Raw genomic sequence first — 11,376 nt, 5'->3', positions numbered from 1 at the left:
CTTTATGAGCCAAAAGTAAGCTCTAAGAACTACTTAGGAATCTAATAAATTAGAAGTGTTTGCATTGCGCTGCGTAAATTAACCAAAAGGAACCTTTTAACAGGTAGCCTGCAAGAGACAAGGCTATGCTTGGAGGACTGCTGAGCAGTTGGTTACACCACCACCACATCCTTTTGAATCAAAATTGTTGCCTCTCCAACAAGATCAGTTTAAAATACTGCATGATATAGAAGAGCACTAGAAGATACAGCTAATGAATAGGTTTACACCCATCCCCATATGAATAAATAGATGTGTGTATGTAAAGTCACCCCCCAATTGTTAATTAATCATTTTTCAATTTATGTTGAATAATATTTTGAGCCAGAACTGTAGTGCCAGATCTGAAGCGCCGAATATTTAACATAATATTAATACCAATTCAATATCATATAATCAAGTTTAATAGTTCTCTGTGCACTGAATAAGCTATAGCACAATTATCTAATGCCAGTTGGCAGATTAGATCTATACATTTCTCAACACGACTGCATTTGATTCAACATTTCATAGCCACACCAAGATCTAAGTAATTCATCTCGTGTCTAAAACAGCAAGTACAAATAACTTACATAAATATGTCCCTTTTTCAGACATGGCTTTGGTAATGTAAGAATTTCACTTTCTGGGAATCCAGCTGGATTTAAGGCCAAAGCCAAGTTGCAAAATTCACACATTATTCTTACAAATATTTATTATTCCTCAGTAACTGCAAGAATAGAATTTCTTGGAGGATTAGCCCTCAGAAACCAAAAAGAGTTTGCTACAATCCTGTCCCCCAAATGGGAGGAAAGAGTATCCTTTTCTTCATTAAAAAAAAATCCAAAACCTTTCATTTAGAGAAAAATATATATACAAAAGACAAATGTGTAGTAGCAAAAGAAGCCTCCTAAATAACTGTTGTTACTATATTTTATATACACTTGTGTCCTCTTTGTATTTAGGGAGGGAAACTGGCAATTCAAAGCTTTGATTTGGTGAGATGGGGGTGCTGACTGCACATTCAAATTTGCCTACTACAAAAATCAAATTTATGTTACCGTGGCAGGTGAAAGCAGCAACCTGTATTTATGCTGCGAAGCTAACAGCGCCAACCACCAGAAATGCTTGACACTTCTTGCTGCAATGAAAGGCCAAACTTTGCCTCGCTGACTTTCAGTGGGGCCAAAGTGGCTTAGACTTGAGGCAAGGCTATGCATGGTTAAAAGCATGGCAGCTGCCAAAGACAATCAACACAGCTGAAGCTGAATGTTTAATTAAATATACAGAATGATATAGACAACTGTTAATGCAGAATGTACAAACTGCCATTTTGAGTTCATTTGCTGCCCTATAAAGAGTGCAGCACAGGTTCAAGTTTGCAAAAATGTTCTCCTAAGAATCACCACATACATATTTTCCTGAGGATGCACAATGTAGATCACAGTTTCGAGTATAAGTTAATGGATACATGAGGGGGTTGAAACATGCAGGATAAATGCTTCTTCAAGTTTGTTATGCTGTCCAGTTCCCTTTTCATTCTGGCGGCTATCTCTGAGAAATCTCGTATCACAAAACGTATCCTTGTTGATTCAAAGCATCATGTGTGACAGCAGGAAGACCAGAACCAGTGGAGAACATTTACAGACTGATCAGCCGCTTAGCCAAGAGAATGCTGCCTTCTTAAGTTGTCACAACATTTGGCTTCTTTCTTTGGGTTTTTCCGGCATATACTCCTAAAAGCAAAGGGGAAAGAACATTTTTTTTAACTGAAGTGTTACTTATTTAAAATGCCTACTGCGTGTTATAAGCAAGCAGTAATAATGCCGACGCAGATGAACTATCCCTTTATAAATCTGCATTTCAAAACTGTAATTGTATAAACACCTTCAAAAAGTTATGTGAAAACTAACCACGCTGTGCATAAATGCATGGCAAAAAAATAGTTATCAACACCGAAGAGCCATTTTTCAGTTTCTTCTGTTGTTAGTTCTATGTAGCAGCTGCTTCAGCGCTCAATAATTGAACTTCAAGGAAGCAGGACAGGTCCACACCAAGAAGGCTTTATCAGATGGAATGGGCAACAGCTTTCTATATCCATAGTACAGTCGTACCTTGGAAGTCGAACGGAATCCATTCCAGAAGTCCATTCGACTTCCAAAACGTTTGAAAACCAAATCGAGGCTTTTGACTGGCTGCAGGAAGCTCCTGCAGCCAATCAGAAGCCACGGAAGCCCCGCTGGATGTTCGGGTTCCAAAAGAACGTTCGCAAAGTGGAACAATCACTTCCGGGTTTGTGGCGTTCAGGAGTTTGTGGTGTTCGTTCGGGTTCCAAGGTACAACTGTATAGGAAATCCACGCCTTCACATTAAGTGCAGAAAACACACCTGATAAGAGCCATAAAAAGTATCCAAATCCAGAAATATTCCTTTGTGGAAATTCTAACTGCACAGTCTTGAAATAGCAGAAAGCTGAGGCAACAGCAGATGGATCAAACCATTGGAAGCGCACACTGAGTAAAAAGAGAGCATGAGCTTGTGATCTGTGTAAAATTCCCCCGTGACCTTCTTTGGAGGAAGTGTCACACATGCTACGTCCTGGAAAATAAAGTTCACTAAGAAAAATTGACTTCTGCTTCACATGGAACACCAACATTCTTGCATTTGGCAGGGACGAGTTTGCCCCATCCTTCAGTTTGGAAGAAGAGACTAGAGTTGGTCTCTCCCAGGGGAGGAGTTATTTGCTCACTTGGGCTTGGATGCTCAATCAGGCAGGGTGAACTGGATGACTGGCTGCATGTATGGTTGTTTGGGCCTTGATTCAGCTATTTTGGTCTTTGGTGCATGCAGTCCCCCCCCCCCGCCCCAACATTTAATCCTCACAACAATTCTGTGAGGCAGGTTCGGCTCTGAGAGGCAGTGACTGGGCCAAGATTACCCAGTGAACTTCCAAGTCCAGGTGGGGGCTTGAAATGATCCTAATATACCCACAGGTTTGGATCATTTGTGCATGTTAAGCCTATAGGTCTAATTTTCAGAAACAGTGCTTGAAGATGATGATCAGCTCTCAACTACGGAAGTGGAAAAGAAATGCACGTAAGAAATAAAATCATTATTATTGCACGATTAAAAGATCTAAAAACAAACGATGGAAAACTACGTGCAATGCTCAAAGTGGAGGAAATGACAGTAGCGTAGGGTGCGATTCAGTGATCTTGAGCTTTTCTACCACTAAATAATGCTTTCTATACCTACAGTGGTGCCTCGCAAGACGAAAAGAATCCGTTCCGCGAGTCTCTTCGTCTTGCGGTTTTTTCGTCTTGCGAAGCAAGCCCATTAGCGGCTTAGCGGGCTTAGCGAATCAGCTGATAAGCGGCTTAGCGGCTTGGGAAAGGGGGGGGGAACCCCGCAGGAACTCGCAAGACATTTTCATCTTGCGAAGCAAGCCCATAGGAAATTCGTTTTGCGAAGCACCTCCAAAACGGAAAATCCATTCGTCTAGCGGGTTTTCCGTCTTGCGAGTCATTCGTCTTGCGGGGCACCACTGTATCTGTTTGCCACAGGACCAGCATTGGACAAAGCACTAAATCAGTGGCATTCCTCAAGTGTTAAATTCAAATGCTCAGAGGGCACAACGCCAGCCCATATCCTTTGCTACGTCTTTCCCATCCAAGGAGGCAAGAGCCTCAGGACGGGGGAGAGGAAGGAGTGAGTGGCACAGGTGACAACAGGTGGGCCTCTCCTGCTATTGGCAGAGTCCTCGTCCATTTCTGGGCCCGATACACCATTATTCAAATACACAGCTGCTTCCTATAGCGTTTGGGAACTGTGACAAGCTGGTTTGATTTACCGCCGGTCTTTGTATTCCTGCTTCCATTGGTGCCCGTTGTTCCTTACAGAAGAGCTAACCTGAGAACCTTCAACTAAGGGAGGATATAAATAGCTGAAATAAGTAAAATTCGTGTTTTAAGAGGATGGATACCTGAAGCAAGGTATTCACGGCACAACTGTGAAAACAGAATAAGCCAGCCGCAATGGAAAAAGCGGGAGGATTCTTTCTGCATTATTTTACCCTCCTTTTTTGCAGATAAAAATTGACCTCTTTAAACTCTTCAGTCTACAGGACCTCAAAAACAATAGGCATGCACAGCATCATTAGTAGAATATATGGTAAAACAATACTTTGTACTTACCATATTATATATACACACACACACATACACATATATATTTATAAATATACATGTGTATATTTATGGAACAATATATATTTACATATGGAGAAATCGTGCACAATAATGTAAGTGAGGAGTGTACGTGTGTTTCAGCCAGGAAGTTTATTTATTTTAAAGCACAATAGTATTCAGGCACCCCAAGAGTATTAATTGCAGGTTATCTATGCAAAACAGAAATACATACCATTAAAAAAATTAGGAATGCTCTGTATCTGAAGCTTTTCCAAGTGTGATTATGCTGGAGTGTGCAAGTGGACTAAAATGAATCTATTGTATTCATGCAGTTGGGTGATCACAACTATGCTTTGCATTAATTTCAGTCAGGGTTAGTATAGCAGAGCTAGAGCATAGCTGGTGCAGCAACTGCAGAAACATATGCTACTTAAGCCTCTTTATATGAACAACTTACTCTTTTCTTTGTTAAATAAGATCCAAGCACACTTTTTATTTTTACACACCTGAAAGGGCCTTGTTAGACACTCTGCTCTCTGAGGGCTTCTTTCTATTTTGCTCAGCCCCCTTCACTGAGGTCTTAGGGGTTCTGATTGAATATAAAAGGAGTTAATAAGTCACTTGCATCCAAGCTAAAATGCTGTTTCGAAAAACAACAACAATAATCAAAAATCGTTCTTTGCCAGAGTATTCCACAGCAATACAATAAACTACATGGCATTCTGCAAATGTTCCTATTGTGGAATTCCCATTAATTAGGAACACAATAGCATCAATGTTATTAAAAAAACAAAATAACTCCAACCAGTTGATTCACGTGTTTATTCCCGACTACGGTTTGGCAACACATGAATAACTCTCATGCTCACACACTCCCACGTCACGCTCCGTTTTGTTTAATTCACAAGATTTCTATATTGCTTGATTACAGTAAAACCTAAAAGACGTTTACGAAAAGAATAAGACCATAAAGTTAAAAAAACGCTTAAAGCAATTATTTTTAAACTTTCAAAAATTAATTAAAACAAACGATGAGCTAAAAACCAGGTTAATACACATGTCAACACTCTACATGACTGGATTAGTAAGTTAATACTTGAGTTCTACACTTCTCTGCTGTTTTAATTAGGCAGTCCTACTTTAATTTAAGCTGGTTTGGAGTTGGAGGGGAAGCAACAGTAGCAGCTCAGTGCTAAATAACCTGTTTTGTGTGCAGCAGGTTCCAGGTTCAATCACTGGCATCTGCAGACTCCCATCTGAAACCCCTGGAAAGTGGCTCCTTATCAGCATAGACAAAATGGAGCTTGACAGAACAATAGTCCAGCAAATTATAGTCTGTGTGATCCTTCTAACCCAGGACTACAAACTATAGGTTGATCCTAGCCTGCAATCCAGCTTTGTAAGAGCCGGTTTTGTGGTTTGGATATAAACTGCGGTTTCTAGCTGAAGTGCAAGTAGCTGACTAAAAATAAAGCATGAAAGAGAAGGGAGGGGAGGAGGGAACATGCAAGCACGAGGCTTTGCTCATGTCAGTGCCAAACCATGGTTTTAAAAAATCGTTTTTACTCATTTTTAAAAGTGCCCACATGATCTTTATAAACAAAACGTATTTTGATCAAAGGAAGAAAAATGTAACTGAACCAAAATTACATTGCAGGGAGCTATAAGATTGCAAATCGGAGACAAGATGAACCCACATGGCTAGATATTACAATGAAAACTGGAAGTTCAGGTGCCTTATTAGCACTATATCTTTGCACTGGTGCTAACGGTTTTTCATAGACCTCAAAAGATATCAGAATAAAGTTCTGATGTCCCCAAACAAGTTTGATCCCACCTTTTATTAAACCAATTTGGTATTAGGGCTAAGCTTTCAAACTGCAAATACAGTCGTACCTTGGAAGTCGAATGGAATCCGTTCCAGAAGTCCATTTGACTTCCAAAACGTTCAGAAACCAAAATGTGGCTTCTGATTGGCTGCAGGAAGCTCCTGCAGCCAATCGGAAGCCGCGGAAACCCCATCAGGCGTTCGGGTTCCAAAGAATGTTCGCAAACCAGAACACTCACTTCTGGGTTTGCGGCGTTCGGGAGCCAAAACGTCCAAGTACCAAGGCATTTGGGATCCAAGGTACGACTCTACAACTTATTCAGGAAGAAGTGTTCTGCTTATTACTCTAATCCCAGCTAGTCCAATAAAATAGGCACCATCTAACCCATTTGGGGAGTGTATCCATTTTTCTTTCAGGCAATCGTAAGCAACATTCCTCAGAGTCGATTTTAGCCTGTATCCTTCCCTCGCAATATGTACCACGTACACCATTATTATTATTAATATTTTAAAATACTCTTTCATCCTTGAAAAATATCACATCACACAAGGCTTTTGGAAACCCAAGTCATCTCCTCTAGACACACACTGAGCTGTAGCCAAACGATGGTTAGGTACTGTTTGAGAAACAAGTGCAAAAGTGCAGAAAACATTTCTTTATTGTTGCTTTTTAATTGTTAAATCTTTTCGGGGTGTTTCATGGAAAGTGACTCGTAAATGCAATAAACAAACAAATAAAAAGCATTTCAGCTACAGAAAGTAAGTGTGCTCTTACCCTTGTCTGTAAAGGAGTCTTTGAACAGGAGCATTTTGACCCTGGTTTGGCTGAAGAACTCTGTAAAGGAAGACTTATCATTAGAATCTTACAATCAGACAAACTATATTCCTAGAGAGCAGCAAAGGTCATGAGGGCAAAAATAAAGTAACCATTATATACTGCACGGAGGGGGGGGGAGAGGATTCAAAAAATACTATTTTTACAAACCTGTTTTCTGGCGTCTTCTGTTTCAAAATTGTTTTTTTATTTGGCATTCCCATTTCGGAAGGCCTACAGAAAAATAAAATACACAGATATATGCAAAAGAGCTACTGGGATGGAAATCAAGTAAATATTTGGTTTTATTTCCCACAGGTACCTAAACAGAGAAAGTCAGAAATTTGAATGCTCTACCAAAGAAAAGGGAAACCTACAGCCTGCAAGCCTATGAGGCCTCTTCCTTTGGCTCTACAGCCACAGTCCCACTTGTGTGGGGCTAGGAAAGATGGGGCTTGGGTGAAAGGGGCTTTGCAGTCCCTGCCCATTGCTAGAGTGCCTGCAAAGCCTCTTGCACAGCACTTTCCAAGAGCCTGACTTCCCAAGCGCTGATTGCCAGGTGTTTGTGAAGCACTGCGCTTTGAAAGGTGTTCATCCCTCACCTGTCAAAATCAGCCTATGAGGGTGGGGACATAAATATTTGGCCCACGGGCCAAGAAGGTTCCTCATTCCTTTTCTACAAGGGAGTATAGTAATACCGAGCACTGAACAGGAAGTTGCTCCAAGCATTTAGTGTACGTAGCAAGAATCCATGGTCTTGCTGGGATCAAGACACAATGCTGGTAACAACCTTAATCATAGTGAAGACTAACCAGGGTTGGAACTTATAACCATGATTTAAACCCTGTTTTGAGTGGGTTGCTCAAGAGACACACTGATTAGTCTTGGTCATGGTTAATTTTGGTGCAAAACTCATCCACTCTAGCCTAAGGGGGGAAATTGTGCCAGGGAGGAAAAATGTGTGCCAAGGATCACAGGGAAATGGCTGAGTATGGTTAGCAGAGAACAAACATTCTCCGAGTGCAGCCTAATCACCTTGGAAGAAGAAAGCATATCCAATATGCTCACAGATGTTTTGCTACCAGTTCTGTACATAACTTACATGTAATTTGCTTCCTGATAGTCTCTTCCTCACTGTATTTCCTCATGTAGTGATCCAGAAGCCAGACAGTCTGGCTTCAATCCGTCTGCAGTAACTGACATCTAACCATGCTGCAGGGCAGAATGTATGGAAAGGGCAAAGGAAAGCGGGCACAGGGCAAGAAGAGGGGTGCAAGGTAGGAGAAAGATAAGGGCCTACTTTAAAGAGATGTGCAAATACCTGCAGCAACCCACTTGCTCAGCAGACCAGAATAAACTGGGGAAAAGCTGGAGGGGTGTGCAACTTGGCTACAACAAAAAAAATCTAGATTCTTATTTATATGAACTATTTGGGAGATATCAGACCCACTAAAGAAAATGGATGTGAGTACAGTCGTACCTTGGTTCTCGAACGGAATCCGTTCTGGAAGTCCATTCGACATTCGAAAACCAAGGCATGGCTTCCGATTGGCTGCAGGAGCTTCCTGCACTCAATCGGAAGCCACATCGGATGTTCAGCTTCCAAAGAACGTTTGCAAACCGGAACACACACTTTTGGGTTTGTGGCGTTCAGGAGCCAAAACGTACCCGTACCAAGGCATTCTAGTACCAAGGCACAACTGTACCTTGGATCAATTTCAGTGTGTCTACTCTGAGCACAACTTAGCTGGATACACCCCGAAGAAAGAATCTGGCAAATGTTCTAGCTATTTTATATGGAAGAACATCCTGAATTAAGGTAATCCGTCAACAAGAGTTCCGATTCCTAAGTTTATGCCGATCATGACACATCACTAAAGAAGTATGAGGCAGGAAAATGTTAGAACAGAAACTTAACTTGTTTCCTTCCCTTTCACAAGAATCACAGACGACTTAACATGCAACAGGCTATTCTGCCCACACATCTAGCCATGCACATCTAAATACATCAGCATATGCTTCCTTTACCGTTTCCCCACATACTTCATATATTTCTTCCTGTCCAGAGACTTCTGTGTAGCTGTAGAAAGTGTTGCTCTGTCTCTTGGGCCCTTTGCTTTATCCTACGCAGGACAATTTTAGATATTAGCATTGCTACTAATAAAACCTAGATTCAGACCAAAGCATAATCAGTACACATAATGTTCTAAAGGCTGCAGTACACATAATGGGACTTCATCCTGCATAGAGACACTTAAGATGGTGCTTGAAGTTTCCCCCCAGTTCCACACATTTTTATCAATTGACTCTCCGAAGAAATCCGGTTCTTACTTTTTTATGCTAGCTTAATGTTCCCAGAGGATTTCAGGGGGTCCGAACTGAATTTAAGACAGGTTCTGCCCTACATGGGATATCATCATTTATCTGATGCTGGGAGACTTGACTGTCCTTTCAGGTTTCTCTCTCTAAATGCTTTTTGGATTTCTGCAAACTTTGGTTTTGGGTTTTCCTCAATGATGTAGATACTGCCCCCTTGTTTATTAGTGGCCCATTTTCCCTACAGCCTTGTAACCAATGACCAGCTTAGCTTTGCTATTGGGGAGAATTGTTCCCTACGTGTTTTTATTTATTTATCTCTTTTATTTGTTAAATTTCTATACTCCATCTGAGGATCACCAGGCGGTTTACAATATAAAAACTCAAAAATATATAAAGTAGCAACAAACAAAAACAATACCCCCAACACAGTTTAAAAGGCCATAAACTGTTTAATCAGACAAAGGCCTGGGAGAAGAGTGTTTGTGGCAGCCTAGAGAATAATGGGGATATTACCGCCCCACACAGGGCCCTCTCAGATTATTTCTCATCTAGGCTTCCACCCCTTCACACTGCCGGTGGGGGCACACCTGATGGAATGATCCTCCCTAAATAAAATAAGTAAGTAACTAAATAAATAAAGGCTCTGCACTGAAAACTAGACCATGAGGGCCAATGGTTCTCCTAAGCTTTCCAGCACTGGGAGAGCTGAGAAGCAGAGATTGCCCCTTCTGTTCTGCTTTAATGTCAGGCCTCGTCTCCCTCAACTCTCATCAGAGTGCCTCAGTGGAAGAGATAGGAAGCAAGACTCATTTCATCAACTTTGCTGGAGCTGCAACTCCATTGGGCACCTCCTGTCCCTGAATTAGACCAGCTAGTTGATAAAGAAACACATCTGCTTAGAAATTGGTGCCGAGTTTTGATTTTCCTCTTCCCTCCTGGTTCCGTTTTCCTCGTGTGTTGTGCTTTTTTAGACTGTAATTTTTTAAAGACTGTATTTATTATTTATTATCATTATTATTATTTAGACTGTAAGCATAAATAAAGGCTGTCTTGTTTTGGTTACATGTAAGCCTTTTTGGCTGAACAGCAGGGTAAAAATAATAATAAAAAAAAAAATATTGGTTGAATAGTGTGTTATCAGATGTGTTGTTATTTGATGATTTGCCTGAGCTCCCTGGAAGAAGGGTTTCTCATGCACACAACTGTTAACCAACAATTTTCACCTGAAAGCAACCAGTAATATGAGCAATTCAGGGTCACAAGAGGGGGGAAAATGTATCAGTGCAAAAACTAGTTAAACATATTCTTAAATTAAGCAGTGCTGCAACACACCAGTTGCCGGAGCATTTTTTCTTTGCGAACCTCTCGATCATGACTCAGGATACTCATTCTCTCAGACACTTCCATTATGAAGAAGATATCATGAATGTCATACAAAGCTGCTCGCAACTGTGGGAGAGAAGAAACCCCTATGAAATGCAATGGCAATGAAAGCCAGTGTGGTGTAACAGAGTTATACTGTGAGCTGGGAGACCAGGCTTTGAATTCCCACCCAGCCAAGACACTCACTGGATAATCCTGGGCTAGTCACTGTCTCTCAATCTACCTCACAGGGCTGTTGTGAAAATAAAATGGGGAGGGGAGAACCACGTACACCACATCTGAGCTTGGGGGTATATAAAATGTAATAAATAACTAAAAAATAAAATAAAAGGCAAGTAAATATTTTAAGGTGTGCCATTTAGTTATTTCTGTGAACAACTGGATCCCACACAGACTGGATCTCAAATGACTCAGGGTGAAGAAACTAAGACAGAGCTGACAGTAGTCCAACAGAAATCAAGTCACTCCATGGACCACCCAAGGTCAAGCATTGATACTAAGCTGGGCATAAGATGGAGAGATAATCTTGTGCCTCTCTTGAGAAGCCATTCAGGGCTAGAATATACAGAAGGGATGAGAAAATTTGCCCAAAGGAAGAATTCTCTGAAGTGTCAAAATATCTGTATCACTACAACAGAGGTTTAATTTAGACATCTTCTCAAATCATGGTTGAAAGATGCTCAACTACGGTTTGGCATTATGTCAGAATTCACAAACCATTGTTTGCAATAAGTCAATAAAGCAAATTTAGTGAAACATGGCTTGAAGCGGTTTTTGCAAACCATGGTTTGCACTAGTCATGGTTTGTAGAGACATCTGAACCAACAA

The 11,376-nt window shown here is 40.9% G+C and overlaps 1 protein-coding gene across 8 annotated transcripts in view; it reads right to left on the bottom strand.

The window, feature by feature from the left end:
- Positions 1 to 420: 420 nt before the first annotated feature.
- CCP110 (centriolar coiled-coil protein 110) overlaps positions 421 to 11,376 on the bottom strand; it is a 28,588-nt gene continuing 17,632 nt past the window's right edge. For 5 of the 8 annotated variants that reach the window (XM_082200055.1, XM_082200053.1, XM_082200056.1 and 2 more), the window contains exons 10-15: positions 10,498 to 10,614; positions 8,875 to 8,969; positions 7,018 to 7,080; positions 6,808 to 6,867; positions 4,711 to 4,793; positions 421 to 1,754 (exon numbers count right to left, since the gene is read on the bottom strand). In XM_082200055.1, the coding sequence (XP_082056181.1) occupies positions 1,702 to 1,754; positions 4,711 to 4,793; positions 6,808 to 6,867; positions 7,018 to 7,080; positions 8,875 to 8,969; positions 10,498 to 10,614 (471 nt within the window). In that variant the 3' untranslated portion in view covers positions 421 to 1,701. The remainder of the gene's footprint in view (positions 1,755 to 4,710; positions 4,794 to 6,807; positions 6,868 to 7,017; positions 7,081 to 8,874; positions 8,970 to 10,497; positions 10,615 to 11,376) is intronic. The other 3 variants (XM_082200052.1, XM_082200057.1, XM_082200058.1) reach the window with 3 other exon arrangements.

The sequence above is a fragment of the Podarcis vaucheri genome, assembly GCF_965113315.1.
Source record: "Podarcis vaucheri genome assembly, chromosome: 14".
Lineage (NCBI taxonomy): Eukaryota > Metazoa > Chordata > Lepidosauria > Squamata > Lacertidae > Podarcis > Podarcis vaucheri.
This window is presented reverse-complemented; position numbering and strand designations above follow the sequence as displayed.